An 18,550-nucleotide genomic window follows, 5' to 3' on the forward strand; every position below is an offset into this window, starting at 1 on the left:
CACACCTCATAGTAAAAGGAGGCTACAGGGCCGTGCAAGAACATTAAATTCCAAAAGAGCCAACTTCTCTAAGCTACTCTCCATACCACACAACATTAAATGAGATCAAATTTTTAAAACATTGAACACTGAGGTAAAATGGGAGTGTTTTAAGAACATATTAAATAAGGGTATCAGCCAGTGCATTCTAATGGCCAACAAATATAAAAGAGCTAAGGGTAAACCTGGGTGTCTAAACTTTAATGTAAAAAGGTTTATAAAGTGACAAAATGGCTTTTAAAAATACAGTATAAGGCCAAGGGGTCATTGTCCGCACCGCTTTCCAACATTGCAAGGATTGCAACAAGAAGTGTAAAAGCGCAATCAGGTCAGCTAAAATAGACTAAAGCACAAAGACAGAGGAACACACCTCATAGATTGGAGGGGGGTGTCCTTCACTGGGTGCTCTGGATTAAATGGCCTCCAGCCATTAAATACGCAGCTCCAAGAAAGATGTAGCTGACAACTCCAGAATCCCATGAAAATCTTTATTTGCTACATGAAGGTCAAAATTAAAAACAGCTGATGCGTTTCGACATACAGCCTTGTTCACAGCAGGCTATATGCCGAAACGCCTCAACTATTTTTAATCTTGACCTTCATGTAGTAAATAAAGAATTTCATGGGATTCTGGAGTTGCCGGATACATCTTTCTTGGAGCATCTAATATAGACTACAAAAGGGACATAGTAGAGGACCGTGAAAATAATTCAAAATTTGTTTTTAATATATTACCGTATATACTCGAGTATAAGTCGATCCGAGTATAAGTCAAGGCCCTAATTTACCACAAAAAAATGGGAAAAACTAATTGACCCGAGTATAAGACGAGGGTGAGAAATGCACAGCTACTCTAATGCCCCGTACACACGGTCGGACTTTGTTCGGACATTCCGACAACAAAATCCTAGGATTTTTTCTGACGGATGTTGGCTCAAACTTGTCTTCCATACACACGGTCACACAAAGTTGTCGGAAAATCAGATCGTTCTAAACGCGGTGACGTAAAGCACATACGTCGGGACTATAAACGGGGCAGTGGCCAATAGCTTTCATCTCTTTATTTATTCTGAGCATGCATGGCACTTTGTCCGTCGGATTTGTGTACACACGATCGGAATTTCCAACAACGGATTTTGTTGTCGGAAAATTTTATAGCCTGCTCTCAAACTTTGTGTGTCAGAAAATCCGATGGAAAATGTGTGATGGAGCCTACACACGGTTGGAATTTCTGACAACAAGGTCCTATCACACATTTTCCGTCGAAAAATCCAACCGTGTGTACGGGGCATAAGTGGAAAAGAGGGTCAACAATGTCCATTTGCAGCCTTACTATGCCCATTTGCATGCCTCACTGTGCCCATTTGCAGCCATAGGTCCCCTGAACTTCAAACTTGGTAGTTAAGGGTTCCTAGATGCCCCCTAGCTGCAGCCAAAATTTGGGGTCTCTGAACCCAAAGGGTCCTGAAATGACATTGCTGCAGATGGGCACAGTTGACCGACTTTGGGGCCCCGTATCTCGGGGCCACTTAGTGCTAGTAACCCCAAATTTGGTGTGCAAACCCAGTGGAACTAGCACCATAAAATATCCAAAGCTGGGGTTTCTAGCAAAAATAGGTTCAGAAAATGTCAAGCACATTTCTGCAGCAGAGAATGACATTTTCCGAACCTATTTTGGGGCCCCGTATCTTGGGGTCACTTGGTGCTAGGAACCCCAGCTTTGGATATGTTATGGTACCAGTTCCATTGGGTTTGCACACTAAATTTGAGGTTCCTAGCACCAAGTGGCCCTGAGATATGGGGCCCCAAATTCGGTTCAGAAAATGTCAAGCACTTTCCTGCAGCAGAGAATCACATTTTCCGAGCCGATTGTGGGGCCCCGTATCTTGGGGCCACTTGGTGCTAGGAACTCCAAATTTTGTGTGCAAACCCAGTGGAACTGGTACAACATATCCAAATTTGGGGTTCCTAGCACCAAGTGGCCCTGAGATACGGTGCCCCAATGTCGGTTCAGAAAATGAATTTTTTTGCTGCAGAAAAGTGCTTGACTCCAGTATAAGTCGAAGGGGGCACTTTCAGCACAAAAAAATGTGCTGAAAAACGCGACTTATACTCAGGTATATACGGTAATAGTAAGAAAGCGATGCTAGAGCATAAGATGATCGGGGAAATTGGTTACAAATGACAAAGAGAAGGCACCTGTACTAAATGCATTCTTCTCCTCAGTTTTAACAAAAGAAAAGGATGGGGTATAGTAATAAAGGCTGGATCATTGGAATGTATCACAGAATGTACCCTTGTGGCTAACAGAAACCAGCATCCAAAAAAGACTTAAAAACAGAATGCAAATAAATCACAAAGACCAGATGGTTTACACAGAAGGGTCCTCAAAAAGCATAGCCAGGTAGTTATTTCTAATTTTTATGGATAGCTTAAGGCCTAGAATGATACCAGCTGGTGTAAGGCCAATATGGTACCAATATTAAAAAAAAGAGCAAAGCTACAGTATATGCACTACCTGGAAAGTACAGGCCAGTCAGTCTAACATCGATAGTACTGTATGTAAACCATTGGAGGGGATGATAAGGGACTATATCCAACAATTTTCACATGAAAATATTATCATTAGTAGTCATCAGCATGGATTTATAAAAGATCTTCTTGCCAGACCAATCTGCTAGCATTCTACGAGGAAGTGAGCTGTCTTTTAAAAAAAGGAAGGCCTGTGGATGTGGGGTACAGTATCTGGATTTTGCAAAAGCATTTGAAACTCCCCATAAATGCTTAATTCACAACTTGTTGGCTTAGACCATAGTGTATGAACCTGGATAGAAAACTGGTTACAGGGTGTGTCCAAAGGGTGATGATAAATAGTGTGTACTAGTCTAGTGTGGTAAATGGGGTACCCCAAGTCTCTGTCTTGGGACCAATTCCGTTTAAAGTATTGAAAAATGACATAGAACATGATATAAATAGCTCAGTCTCAGTGTTTTCTGATTATGTGAAGATAAGAAGGGCAATAACTTCACATCAGGATGTAGAAACCTTACAAGAAGACCTAGAAAAAATAATAGGGTGGGCAGCTGCATGACAAATGAGGATTTATGTAGAGAAATATTAAAGTAATGCATTTGAAGGTCATAAAATATGAATGCAAGTTACTCACTAGGGGGAGAACCATTGGGGAATCCAGGATGGAAAAAGATCTGGGGGTCCTAGTAGATCACAGGCTCATAAATGTCATGCAATGCCAAGCTGCAGCAAGCAAGGTCAGCAGAATATTAGCATGCATTATAGAGCTATTTTCTCCAGAGATAAAACTAAAATTCTATCACTTTACAAGACTCTGGTTTAGCCACATCTTGAGTATGCAGTCCAGTTCTGGTCATCAGTCCTCAGGAAAGATGTGCTGCAACTGGAGAGAGTCCAGAGGCTTTATTCAACCTTACAAACTATGAAAATATAACAAAAACAAATTCTTCAGGGAATAACTAAAGTAACATGCTTGGATCATTCATAATATTGCCTTGTGGTAACACAAGCCAATGCACGTTAGCTGTGTTTGTGTAATGCAGTGCCAGAAATGCAGTGTGTTCTGAGGCATTGGGCACCCCATGCATTAAGATAAAAAGCCTTCTGTGTGCAGCAGCCCCCCTCAGCCCCCCCAATACTTACTTGAGGTTCCTCTAGATCCAGTGAAGTTGCAGGAGTGTCTACGCTGCCAGGGACTCCACTCCTCATTGGCTGAGACAACATTGGCTCCCTCTGCTGTCAAAGTCAGTCAGCCAATGAGGAGAAAAAGGGGGCCGGGCCATGACTCCATGTCTGAATGGACACAGGGAGCTGTGGCTCAGCTCAGGTGCTCCCATAGCAAGCTGCTTGCAGTGGGGGCACTCAACAGGAGGGAGGGGCCAGGAGCACCAAAGAGGGACCTGAGAAGAGGAGGATTGGGGCTGCTCTGTGCAAATCCACTACACAGGGCAGGTAAGTATAATATGTTTGTTTTTTTTGTTTTTTTAAACGAGTCTTTACAATCACTTTAATGTTCTGCCTAAACACAAGGCACATAACACACCACACCACAAAGTTGTGAATGGGCTAGGTAATGTTTTTTTCTAACCTGATGTATGCCGAATGTCATGGGATTGAAGGTAGAGAAACAGCTTACAGCTGCATCTGTGAGTTTGCTTCAAAATTTAACTCTGGGCGTTAGGTTTTAATGTAAATGTAAAGACACCTTGTCACTTCTACAAGTGGTGGAAATGAAGACTAGGGTTGGGCCGAACACCCCCTGGTTCAGTTCAGCACCAGAAAATCTGGAACAGGCAAAAAGTTCTAGCGAACATGAGAACCCTATTAAAGTCTATGGCACACGAGCATGAAAAATCAAAAGTCCTAATTTTAAAGACTCATATGCAAGTTATTGCTATAAAAAGTGTATGGGGACCCCGGTATTGCCCTAGGGAACATGTATCAATGCAAAAAAAAAGTTTTTAAAACGATCGTTTTTTAACCACTTGCCGACCACCCACCATCAAATGATGGAGGGACGGTGCAGCTCTCGTTCTGGGTGGATGTCATATCACAAGGCACCTGAATGGCCACTCCCGCACGCCTGCGGGGATGTGCAGCGCGGTGATAGCACCCACGCCATGTTGCTAGGACAGGGCGTGACCCCGATCTATGTAAAGAGCTGCTGACCCGGCTCTTTAACCATGTGATCGGCTGTGTCCAATCACAGCCGGCCACATGTAAACACGGAAGTGCAGATAATTTGCTCTTATCACTGACAGAGTGTGTGGGGAGGAGAGCCAATCAGTGGCATCTCCTCGCAGGGGACAGCAAGACAGGTAATCAGTGCAATGATTACCTATCATGGCTGCTCCGTAGGCGTTCAAGGGGCTACGCAAGCAACTCCCAGACTCCTTGGGTTTCTGGGGACTGAAAACCATCCCTTGAAGATTGCTGTATGTTATCCTCTACATCCATGCTGACATTATCCTCCTCCTCTTCTTCCTTTGTGTTTAGCAGCTCTGCAGGAATGGTATCTGGATAAAGGGGGCCTTGAGAGGAAAGGAACTCCTCCTCTTCCTCCCACCGTTCTGTCTCAAGAACCCGGTTACGTAACGGGTGACCCCGTCCCCTCTGACACCATGGAAAAAACCATAGGGAAGTCCCCGTGAAGTCCCCGTGCATCAGAGGGGGCGAGGTCACCACACTCAGTTATATTTGAACTGTCAGAAGAGTCACACAGCGGGAACCTCCCATGGATGCGGATCGTCCGAAGAACGAAGTGGGGAAGAAGAAGCCAGAGGAAGATGCGGACGAGAAGACCGAAGGAAGAAGCAGAGGATCGGAGGAAGAAGATGAAGAAGCGGGGGAAGAACAAGATGGAGGAAGAAAACCAAATGAAGACCAGAAGAAGATGGAAGAAGAAGCGGGGAAAGAAGAAGACATTCATAAAGGAATTGTCAAAAACTGTCTCTTGCCTTTTTTAATATTTTTGACACTTTTTTTGTGAAATGGTAGGGGTACATTTATACCACATTACCATTTCACATGGGGGGGCCGGGATCTGGGGATCCCCTTGTTAAAGGGGGCTTTCAGATTCTGATAAGCCCCCCGCCTGCATACCCCCACAACCACCAGGCAAGGGTTGTGGGGATGAGGCCCTTGGTACGGTTTAGGAGGGGGGGAGCTTTCTCATCCCCACCTTTTTTCCTGCGGCCTGCCAGGTTGCGTGCTCGGATAAGTGTCTGGTATGGATTTATAAGGGGGACCCCCACGCCATATTTTAAAAAATTTTGGTGCGGGGTTCCCCTTAATATCCATACCAGACCTGAAGGGCCTGGTATGGAATTTGGGGGGACCCCCACGCATATATATATATATATTTTTTTAATTTTGGATCGGGGTTCCCCTTAATATTCATACCAGACCCAAAGGGCCTAGTAATGCACTGTGGGGGAAGCCCAGGCCATTTTTTTCAATGACTTTTATGAGTATTGCAGAGACCCGACAATTCATTATAGCTGCCGGCACTACCGCTAATACTTTTAAATGACTTTTTTTCCTTTAGAAATGTCATTTTGCTCTCGGACTGTTGTAAACACGGGAAACATGCGCCAGTTTTCATGCATACTATAGACACCCCCCAGGTACAAAATGTAAAGGAATATTTCACTTTTATTGTTTCACTTTAAGCATTATTAAAATCACTGCTCCCGAAAAAACTGCCGTTTTTAAAACTTTTTTTTGCATTGATACATGTCCCCTGGGGCAGGACCCAGGTCCCCAAAAACTTGCATATTAACCCCTAAAATTAGCACTTTTGATTTTTCACGTTTGTGTCCCATAGCCTTTAATGGCGTTCGCTTGTTTGAACAAATTTTTTGCCTGTTTGCAAGTTCTGCTGCGAACCGAACAGGGGGATGTTCGGCCCATCCCTACTCAACATTGTGCCGCTCATACAGGATGGTATGCTGTTCAACCACTCCCTGTATGTAGACACAGGCCAATAGATAACAGGCTATAATATAATACAGTACTCCGCTCTGCCTAAAATGTTAGCAGCTAACACAACAAACAGAAATTTTGCTCAAATCCAAAAAGGTGCATACGTGTAGCGCTAAAGTGCTAAACTAAGTTAACACAGCCCTAACATGAACATGAATAATTTAAATAAATCAATAAACAAACCACAGTGGACTAATTTACATAAATGTAAATAACACGTGTGACATAGCGCATATAGCAATATGGTCGATGGAAAGTAGGAACACCAATGTGATGAAGCCACCACCAGAATAGATGTAGGCTTACCAGAAAGTTTGAACTCAAAAGAATGTACATTCTATGAGTCAAACAGGCTTATATTGTCAGCCGACAATGGAGGTGAAACCTTGGGGATCCTCAGTGATTGGAGCCTGGAGTTTCTTAAACATTCATAGAAAAATTGTCTCCATACAGGTGGTTACATGTCAGGAGATGATGGCCCGTAGGGAATGGAAAAAGAGGCCACATAGCGTAATTTCCATAAACAATAGAAATTTATTAAAAAGTAGAACACTTACATTTGAGAAGTGGTTTAAAAGTGCTTTGTATAAAATAATGGCGGCAGTGGAGTCCTCCCGACACGTTTTGTCTCATTAGACTTCGTCTGGGGTGCTCATCCACTGCAGCCTGACTCCTTAATAAAGAAAATATGACCCCAATATTGAGAATCCAGTGCGTGCACTATCTGCATTCATTTAGACACATACTTCCGGGTCATCCAAGATGGTGAACCTGCGTGCATTCCACGCCTCGGTATCATGGCTGAGGTTGCGTTTCAGCGCCATAATGTTAATCTCATGTACGTTCCAATACAATAAACGTGATAACGAATACAATATAGCATTGGAAATGTGCAAAATAAATATGGAGCACTTAACAGAGACTGAAACGAATTCCGCTCGCTTTATATCCCGGCTGGTTAGACGCACGCCGTCACACGTCATCCAAAATGGCATGCGTTCCACGTCTCAACGTTGTGGCCAAACGTGCGTTCCAAAGGTCAATGGGGCTATTGAATATGACGCTCGCATGTACCCATGTACGAGCGTCACAACAGATGGACAGACTTTTCTGGCCTGCCTCAGAAGATCTTGTAAGCCTGGGTACCTCTTCAAGAAACACTGTACCACCAAATTCAGGACGTGTGCCAAGCATGGAACATGTGTCAATTGTCCCTGTCGGAGGGCGGAGAGAGGGTTGATGCCATTGTCGCATACATCCATTCCTGGTTTAAGCTGCCATGGTGTCAACCACCTCTGAGCCTGCCACTGCAGAGCTGACAGAATCACTGCTCCAGTGTGGCTCCTGTCCCCTAGACAGACCAACTCAAGCACTGCATGGCATCTTTTAGGCTAACTGCTTGCGTAGCCCCTTGAATGCTTAGGGAGCACTGTTGGTTCAGAGGACAATTCTGCAGAAGAGGCCATAGAGGAAGAAGAAGAGGAGGGGGTGGAGCAGACAGATGTGGCAGAATCACCACTAGCTTTTTGGAGGCGTGGTGGCAGAACAAGCTCCAACACTGAACCCTGCCATGCATCCTTCCCAGCTGCCAGCAGAGTTACCCAGTGTGCCATGAAGGAAATGTAACGTCCCTGACCATGCCTGCTGGACCATGAGTCAGCAGTAATGTGAACCTTGCTGCTGACCACCCTGTCCAAAGAAGCCAAAACATTGCCTTTCACATGACAGTACAGAGCTGTAATGGCCTTATGTGAAAAGAATTGTATTTTTGGAACCTGCCACTGTGGTATAGCACATTCTGTAAATTCATGAAAGGGGCAGAGCCTACCATATGAGAAGGCAGCAGTTGTAGTGCTAGCAATTTGGCCAAGCTGGCATTTACTGTAGATGCTGAGCATGTGGATGACTGGGACAGTATTTTTTTTTACAGTTTAGCAACTGGGATAGCGAAATTTGCCTGGTGAAATCAACAGGTGGTGTACTGCTAGCAGATTGGGTACAAGTACTTGTGGCACCCATTGCTATACCATCATTCCTCTCAGTGCAGGTTTTTGAGAAAACTTGAGGTATAGTAGGTGTAAAGATCCCAGATGAGGAGCAAAGAGAAGTCTGCATTTTTTTTATGATGTGGGCCTTTCAGGTGCTGTTGCCAACAGACTGCATGGCAGGTCATCATATGTCTTGTCAAGCATGTGGTGCCCAAGTGGATGGTGTTCTGGCCACGCTTGATCCACTTCAGACATAGATTGCAAACAGAAACGCTGTGGTCTAATTTGCATGTGTTGAAAAAAGCCCAAACTAAAGAACTTTTGGAAGTCAGTGGGGAGTCAGCAGCGCCCTGCACCTGTGGAGCTCTATGGTGTGATGCAATAGGGTGGCTGCCCTTAAGCCAGCCTCTGGAGGACATCCTGCCTCGTTGGAGTTGTGCCTCCTCCTCCTCACTTTCATCCTCTGTTCTCTCACACATCCACGTATAGTCAGTGACCTCATCTTCCCCTCCCTCCTCATCATTGGAGCAAACTTGGAAGTATGCTGCAGCTGGGTGAACATGACTGCTAGTTTCTTGTCCTTCTGTGGCACCCCCTCTCTCTATGCTCACGTTACTCCCTGCCTCAAGCTGGGAACTAATATCGGAGCATTCAAATTGCTGTGCATACTCCAGCAGCTTATGATCCAATAATTCAAATAATAACAACTCCTCCGTGCATGATGGTGGGCCTATGGAAGGAGTAGCTGTGGACAAGGAGCCGGTGGAATCGGCCGATTTGGCAGCTGCGGTGGAAGGCAAACTACTATGAGCCTGGGTGACAGAGGATGAGGAGAATGAGGATGGCTTAGTTATCCACTCCACCAACTCTTCTGCATGCTGTGGCTTAATAACACAACCAGCAGCAGAGAAAAAGGACAAGCATGCCCTGCCTGCGGAAGAATCACCATGTCTGCGACCACCACTTTTTTTCTGTGGACACAGAGGCCGTTTTCCCTCTTTTAGTGGCTCGAGAGTGTCTGCCTCTCCTTTCGGAAAGGATGAGGATTTTTGGGGGGGATTTATTTTTTGCTTGGTGCACTATAAACCATTTTATTATAGTTTTTTAATAAAGAAAATAAGGATGCAGCAATTGTGGAGAATTATTATTTCACTGCTGCTGCTACTGCTGCTGCAAAAAAAAAAAACTAAAATAAAATAAATGTAAACAAATTAAGAAAGGCAAAAAAACAAACAAACGGTGGTGAGTTTTTTTTTTTTGCTCCTGCTGGAAAAAAAAATCAAAAAGCCCCCCCAAAAAAAATAAAAAATAGGGAACCACTGCTGACGCAGAAAGAAAAACACCTGCGATGCAGAAGAGGGGATAGCAATTATGCCCTAAATAACCCCTAAAAATCAAAAGTATACCATTACTGTGTTGACACAGAAATAATAAGTAATACGTTTGTAGAATTCACCTCCGTAACATCTTTAAAATATGCCCCTTTTTAACAAATGAAACCACCAAGCTCCTCATTCACTCCCTCGTTATCTTTCGCCTTGACTGTTGCAACAGCCTTCTCATTGGCCTGCCTCTCCATAGGCTATCCGCTCTTCAGTCTCTCATGAATGCTGCTGCCAGACTTATCCACCTTACCAACTGCTCAGTGTCTGCCAACCCTCTCCTCCAATCCCTACACTGGCTCCCAATCACCCAGCGAATTAAATTCAAAATAGTAACCACAACATACAAAGCCATTCATAACTCTGCCCCGAGCTACATCACCAATCTTGTCTCCAAAAATCACCCAAATCGTCCTCTCCGCTCATCTCAAGACCTCCTACTCTCAAGCTCTCTCGTCTCCTCCTCCCATGCTCATCTCCAGGATTTCTCCAGAGCCTCTCCCATCCTCTTGAACTCGCTACCTCCACCGGTCTGGCTATCCCCTACTCTTGCTACCTTCAGGTGATCCCTGAAAACTCATCTCTTCAGGAAAGCCTATCACGTCTCCGACTAATCTTCTACCATTTCCACCAGCTCATTCCCCACAGTTACAACCTTTTGTACCACCTGCCCCACCCTATTAGATTGTAAGCTCTTCTGAGCAGGGCCCTCTTAATCCACTTGTATTTTATTGTATTATAACTGTATTGTCTCCTTTTTATATTGTAAAGCACTGCGTAAACTGTTGGCGCTATATAAATCCTGTATAATAATAATAACAATAAAAATAATGTGACACAGAAGGGGAGTACTAATAATGCAACAGAAGAACCTGATATAGCAAAAAAAATGATTAATGAAAAAAAATGGGGATCAGTGGTGACACACCGACACTTCAGTAGCACCACAACACTGTGTTATTCACACCACACTACACTATATTAAATACTCTGCACTGCACTATATACTCTGCACTGCACTGTAGTATATACTCTGCATTGCACTATATACTCTGCACTGCGTTATATACACTACACTGACTGCACTGTATTATATATTCTACATTTCCTACATGCTAAATCCAGTAACTAACCTGCCTAATCTCTCTCCACTACAACACACTACATACGTCCGCCATGTAGGCAGCCTTATATAGTGTGGGGTGTGGACTTAGCCCCTGAGCCATGATGGCTTTAATAGCACATTACGCTGTGATTGGACAAAGCATACAGTTCAGGTGCATGCTTTGGCTAATCAGCATCTGTCAATGCACTGTGATCTCGTAGTGCATTATGGGGAGCTCCACAGCGGGCGAACGTCCCGCAAGTGCCCCATATGTTTCTTTGTTCTACTAACAGACAGCTGATGTTCAAGTCGAACTTACGCTCGACTTGAACATCAAGCCCATCACTAGTGAAGACCCAGCATGTGACTCCTCATTGAGGTTCCTAGGCTCTCCCACTCCTACCAGGAGCACAAGACCACAACAACTATCAGGGTGACTAGCGGTGTGAACAGAGGAGAGATAACATACCTGATCTCTCCTCCATACAGAGAACCTGGAAGCACTTCTGGGTTTGTGACTGTCAAATAACAGCTGCTAATGGCAAGTGTAGGAGCTGATCAGGGACTTTATGTCCTTTATCAGCTCTGGGAAAATAATAGACCCCTGATGTCTCCATAAAGAGAACCTGTCACTGCAGAATATTATCACATTGGGGGCTTAACAGATCTTAACCACTTAAAGACCAGCCTCGTTTTGGATTTTAGGTGTTTACATGTTTAAAACAGGTTTTTTTGCTAGAAAATTACTTAGAACCCCCAAACATTATATATTGTTTTTTTCTAACACCCTAGAGAATAAAATGGCAGTCATTGCAATACTTTTTTTTGCACTGTATTTGCGCAGCGGTCTTATAAGCGCACTTTTGTTGAAAAAATTCACTTTTTTTAATAAAAAAATAAGACAACAGTAAAGTTAGCCCAATTTTTTTATATTGTGAAATATAATGTTATGCCAAGTAAATTGATACCCAACATGTAACGCTTCAAAATTGCGCCCGCTCGTGGAATGGCGTCAAACTTTTATCCTTAAAAATCTCCATAGGCGACGTTTAAAAATTTCTACAAGTTGCATGTTTTGTGTTACAGAGGAGGTCTAGGGCTAGAATTATTGCTCTCGCTCTACCGGTCATGGCGACACCTCACATGTGTGGTTTGACTACCGTTTTCATATGCGGGCGCTACTCACGTATGCGTTCGCTTCTGCGTGCAAGCTCGTTGGGACAGGGCGCTTTTAAAAAAAAATTTTTTTTCTTATTTAGTTTACTTTATTTTATTTATTTTTTCACTTTTCACTGTTTAAAAAAAATGGATCACTTTGATTCCTATTACAAGGAAAGTAAACATCCCATGTAATAGAAAAAAGTATGACAGGTCCTCTTAAATATGAGATCTGGGGTCAAAAAGTCCTCAGATCTCATATTTAGACTTTAATGCAAAAAAAAAAAAAAAGTCGTTTAAAAAAATGACACAAAAAAAATTGTGCCTTTAAGATAACTGGGAGGATCTCCATACTGAGGAAGTGACAGGTCCCGATCGCCTCCGCCATTACCGACGGCTCCAGTAAGCGGCGGAGGGCGTGGGAGAGCGGCGGGAGGGGGGGTGCCACCTCTCCTGCCGCCGATAATGGTGATCTTGCAGCGAACCTGCCACAGAGACCACCATTATCGTGTACAGAATTGCCGGCCCTAAAGATGGATACCTCGGTTGTGGCAGTAGCTGCTGCCGTTACCGAGATATCCATCTTCAAAGTAATGACGTATATATACAATGGCTGGTCGGTAAGTGAAGAAAAATGCAAAGTGAAAAAATAAATAAGTAAAGCAAAAAGTAACAAATGACCGTTGATGCCCTTACACACATATGTAAAAATACGTATAGCTAGCATTGGAAGACATCACCAGTGTAACACATTTTGGAGGAGAGAAATAGTTTTACTTCCAATATTTATGGTTAACTCTAAAATTATGAGCTGGAAGGGCTTTTGAAAACGTCACTTAAGGATGTTTGTTTTGTGGGTGCAGGCATTTTTTTAAGATTTACATGTTTGGTATCTATTTACTAGACACAATCTCACCTTTTATATTTAAAAATATATACTATACATTATATTACTATCTTTGTGTGCACCAAAAGAAATGTAAGTGTATTTTGTAGTGAAAATATTGGTTTGATACACATTTGCACAGATATGGCGCAACATAAATATTTACAATTATCATTTTTTTTTTTATTCTGCAGGTTCTCTGCTTTCAGAAATATACTGTATAATGTTTGGGGAGCTTAAAGTAATTTTCAGGCCTAAAATGTGCATTTTACCAGGAGTGCGATAACTGAAACTGCTCTGGCAGAGAAAGTATTCAAATCAAACTCCAAGCAAATAATGAAATACACAAGAAGAAAGGCATACATGAGAGTTGTTTTAACTGCCAAAGGATTTGTATGTCTGTCCATCCAGTTCTGTTATTTACACAGCTCTGCCACACAGCTCTGTCTAACAGTACAGGAGACCTGGTTTTTCTCTGCTGCAGTTCAGAATCAGACACACTTGCAGGTCTTATCCCTCCCCCAGACTGTGTCTGATACCAAGTAAATTGTCATCACTTACACATGTAATGATGTACTATTCAGTACAGAGCTGCATTCATTTGTGTCTTTTATATCTGTCTGGGGTTCAGATTTAAGACCTTTAAACATACATAAGTCATAAACCACATGAAAACAATCTGAGTGGCCAATCCACAGCAGGACTTTAGTATATGAACCCTTCATTGTGCCCTGTGCTGGAGTTTGTAAAAAAAAGGGAAATAACAGCACAGATTGTATGTGTGATGCTATAAAGAATGGTAACAGAACAATTGGGATTAAAGCTTAAGTGCACATCACACTTTCCCCAAAAATATCCCCCTGAGATTTTATGTCCCATCTAGAACATTTATTTTATTTTTTGCACACATTTTAAAATCTGCATTTTTGGTTATAAAATTACCTAAATCCCCAGAACATAATATATTTTCTGAAGGCAGAGGCCTAGTAGAGCAAAAGTCAGAGTATTCTGACAGTGAAGAGTCCCGCTTCCAGAATACAATGTCTCAAAAGGGAGGATCCCTCCATCTACCTGGATGAATGAAAAAAAAAATCATCCAAGGACAGCTGTAAAGTGATCACTGTTACAACTAGGGAGGCACTGATACCACTTTTTTTACTTGTACGAGTACCAATACTTTTTTTTTAGTACTTGCGGATACCAATTACCGATACCTACCACAACTGTTTTTTTTTTCACTTCAGCTGTCAGCAATGGTACAAAGCATTGAAAAGTTATTTACAAATTAAATAAATAGATTTTTTTTTGTGCTTTTTCAATGTGAAATGTGTAAATATATGTTAATATATATATATATATATGTGAAAATATTCACTAACAAAGCAAACAAAAAAAGTTTTAATTGTTTATCGTTTAAAAAAAATAGACGTAAAAAAAAAAAGCAGGAAAATAATAATTAAATGGAGGAGAATAGGGAGTTAATCAAGACTCATTAGAGTAAATTTAGGGTTAATAAGGGGTTAAACAGAGGAACATTTGTTCATCCCTTTGGTTTGCAGATGAAGAAACAGAAAGATACAAAAAGAAACAATGTTACTCTTTATTTTAGTGTTTCAGCTGCTTTTTTTTTCTTTTTTTAGACACCTCCAGTTACCGGACTTCTTATTGGTTTCATGTATCGGTGCATTTGCACGAGTACTGATACTTGTGCAAATACTCAGTATCGGCACCAATACCGATACTAGTATCAATGCAACCCTAGTTACAATAAATAAAAAATGACAGATCCACACAAACAGAGCGGATGGAGGAATCCCCACACTTTTCAGCTTTAAAGAAAAGACTCTTCCAGCAACTTCTCCAACACACTGACACTGTTATAGTTTGTCACTGTCACCCACCCCCTATCACTGGCGCCCACCCCTGACACTTTCAGCTTGGCTTGCATGTAAATGAAGAGACATTTTATATCCAATATATACATTCTTATAATATTTCCATCACATGTATTTTTTACAATTATTTTGTAAAATCCAGTTTGTTGTTCTTTGTCGCCCTGATCACTTTTTCTCTCCATAGCAAGTAAGTTACATACCTGTATGTCTTTTCTTCAGGTGAATATTGATCTTTTTTAGACCTCACAGTGAACACTCCTCCAATGATCAAATCTCCATCCTGAAAATATTGGAATTCATCAAATACATCAGTAAAATGAAGGGTACAGGCTGGACTCTGCATTCCTGATCTCCAGAGTGTCATACATTGCAGGATCACATAGAACTGGAAGATGTAGATATATGATATGACCATAGCTCCGATCACTGGGTTCTTCTTTAATTAAAGCCTATAATTCTCCATTGTGACACAGACCTCTGCAGCATGGGTATCACAATGACGATACAATGAGATGGCTTCTCTTTCTCTTTTTATACAGTTCAGTACCATACATCTCTCTTTGTTCTCATTATACTGACATCATCTTCTATCTAATTTTAGTTGTTTGTGCAGGTAGTTTATTTGTGAGAGGTTACGTTTAGTCCTCTATTATTCATATTATTTTAACAACTCTAAACCAAGACACATCATTTCTTTAAAATAAACTCCTACTCAGCAAGAATCAATACTAAATATTATCATACAATTGAAATACACAGGTAGTACCAAATATTTTTTTTTTTATAATGATTTCTGCTCACATTAACAATGCACATAACTATTCTATATTGTTCTGACCCTGTAAAGTAAGCAAGACCTATAAAAGAAGACTGTCTTTACTTACCTTTTTTTTGGCCCTTACCTGCAAACATGTTTCTCCATGTCTTCTGTATTTACGCTCATGAAACAGTAATGACTTTGCATTTTTCTTTTCCTACAGTAATTGTTCTACTTGGGCTTCCTCTGGAATGGTGGCAGTAGATCCACCAGAGTTTTCCCCTTGTATCAAAAAGGGGTGAAATGTCTCCCTTGAAACGTCCCACTATATTTCCTGCTGTTGTCAGCATTCCAACACTTCTCCTCCTAACCTTCATGACTCAATACTTATCCTCCTAACCTTCAACACTCCAACACTTCTAATCCTAACCTTCATCACCCAACACTTATCCTCCTAACCTTCAGCGCCCAAACACTCTTCATTTTCATATTACACCTTTACCTCCTGCTGCCTTAGGGCATTCTACATGCCATGGACATGGAATGGCCTTTTGTGCAAAATAATGGCAATGGCTTGAACTTTGGGTCAAAATAATGATGGTTGGGTACCTGCCATTGTGTAGGACAGGACACAGAAAAAGGGAGGAGGAGGAGGAGAACGCGTGCACAGTGCACTAGCAATCCAAAAAATTACTGATATGTATCCTTGTGCAAGAAGAAAACAAATAATTAGTAGTCCCAAGTACTGGTTTTAATGTGTCCTAAAAAGAGAAATCCAAGTATAGCAGCTTGGACCAATGTACCAATGCACATACCATACTCATGGGATCCCTCTACAAGCTGAAGCACAGAACCCAAATGATAGTAGAGATCACTGTAGTAGCAGTTTCTTGTACTGTGATCTCCACTCATTTCTAGTTCTTATGCTTTATGGCTTACCAGCTGCATGCTGAACATAGGCAGTCAGCCACACAGCAAGGATCTCATTCAGAGAATGCTTTGCATTGCATTTGCATTCACAAAGCATTCTCTAATTGGATGAGGTGGGCAGGTGGGGCAGTGATATCACAAACTCCTGTGTTTACAATGCAATCAGGGCAGCCACTTGGTACAAGACCCAGAAGCTAGTGGAAATCACTGTAGTAGGGTTGTCTACTAAAGTGATTTCCAGATTGTAGAGGGATTCCACTGGTATGGTATATGCATAGTTAGATTGGTCCAAGCTATGTAAAAAAATGCCATACCTTGAAGTCTTCTTTAAGGAAAAAAAAGATGAGTGCTTTAGTACGTAAGGTGGTGCAATGTGGCCTCCTGGCTGTAGATGGCATTGTGTCATGGCCACTGTACAGGAGGGAGGAATGGAGAACTTTGTCCCTCTGGAGCTTCCGTCAGTGTCATCAGGGGAGCAGCTGTCAGATTGGACACTGGAACCATGGGTAACCTCCGTGGCCATCTTTAGTGACACAAAATGACACACATTTTGTGAAGTGGGCATTGCAGGGATAGAGATCCTTCCGGTTAGAGACAGTGTGGTAGAGATTAGTGTTGGGCGAGTGGTTCAGTCCAAGGATGAGTTCGGGCCGAACATTGGGAAACACCCAAATTTCCACAGTGCTTTCTGCGCCCTGATTGGGCAAAGCTTTGCCCATTCAGGGTGTTGTAAAATCTGGTTGTTAATGAGCAGGGACGGGAAGTCATCAGCTGTCAACGGGCTTCCCAGCTGAATAATAAAAAAAAATTTGCAAGGAAAAAAAATTGCTCAAATCTACCATCAGGATGGGAGGAGAAGATTAAAGCCCAATTAGCCAGATGGGAGAAGATGTTCTCCAAAGATGACTTTGATGTGGGCTGAGCCAGGACTGCCCAACATCGAATTTGGCTAACTGAAGACAAGCCTTTTCATGAAAGGACCAGGTGGATTGCTTTGTGTGATCTGGAGGACCTTAGAGAACCGCTGACGAGCTCAAGAAGTCTGGGGTCATTAAGGAGTCCAGGAGCCCTTATGTATCCCTGATTGTGGTAGTGGGAAAGAAGAATGGGTCACCCCGGACGTGTATTGACTACCAAATCTTCAACCGAAGGACTATCCCAGACCAGTACACAACCCCCCGCATAGAAGAGGCCCTGCAATGTATGTCTGGGGCCAAGTGGTTCAGTATGCTGTATCTAAAGAGCGGATACTAAGGACAAAAAAAACATCAGCCCTCTAGGATTTTTCGAATTTGACCGAAATCATCGTGTTTGGCAGAACATTGGAGGAGCATGAAGCTCAGTTGGACAAAGTTTTTCAACAGTTACACACAGAGGGACTGAAGCTGTCGCTAGAAAAATGGCAGTTCTACCAGACCTCAGTTACGTATCTTGGGCATGTAGTTGCAGCAGAGGGGATAGCTACTGAACGTCAGAAGTTGGAAGCCGTTCCTTCTTGGCCTCGCCCGAACACCGTCACTGAATTGAGGTAGTTTATGGGGTTCTGCTCCTATTATAGGAGATTTGTGAAGAGCTTCCCACAGACTCCTAGACTGTTGAACGAACTCTTACAGAAACAGATGGAAGGGAACCCGCAGAAAACCCAGAAGGGAGGCAATCCATCCAGGAACAATGGACGGTGAAGTGTGAAAGGGCATTTAAACGACTGAAGGGGAGCCTTGTGGAAGCACCAGTGTTGGCCTATGCCTACCCATCCAAGCCTTATGAGTTACATGTGGATGCTAGCAGAGATGGCCTTGGGAGTGCTGTATCAAGAGTCGGAGGGAAGACTCCGTCCGGTAGCTTGTGAGTCGCAGTCTTACCCCCCTGGGAAGAACTATCCTGTACACAAATT

General features: G+C 42.6%; 1 protein-coding gene across 1 annotated transcript in view; it reads right to left on the minus strand.

Annotated features, from left to right (window-relative positions):
- The window catches only part of LOC141141394 (vomeronasal type-2 receptor 26-like), a 104,974-nt gene extending 89,590 nt beyond the window's left edge, over positions 1-15,384 (minus strand). Inside the window, exon 1 of the mRNA XM_073629073.1 lies at positions 15,170-15,384. Coding sequence (XP_073485174.1) covers positions 15,170-15,384 — 215 coding nt within the window. The remainder of the gene's footprint in view (positions 1-15,169) is intronic.
- Between the last annotated feature and the right edge of the window lie 3,166 nt (positions 15,385-18,550).

The sequence above is a fragment of the Aquarana catesbeiana genome, linkage group LG01 (genome assembly GCF_042186555.1).
Source record: "Aquarana catesbeiana isolate 2022-GZ linkage group LG01, ASM4218655v1, whole genome shotgun sequence".
Classification (NCBI taxonomy): domain Eukaryota; kingdom Metazoa; phylum Chordata; class Amphibia; order Anura; family Ranidae; genus Aquarana; species Aquarana catesbeiana.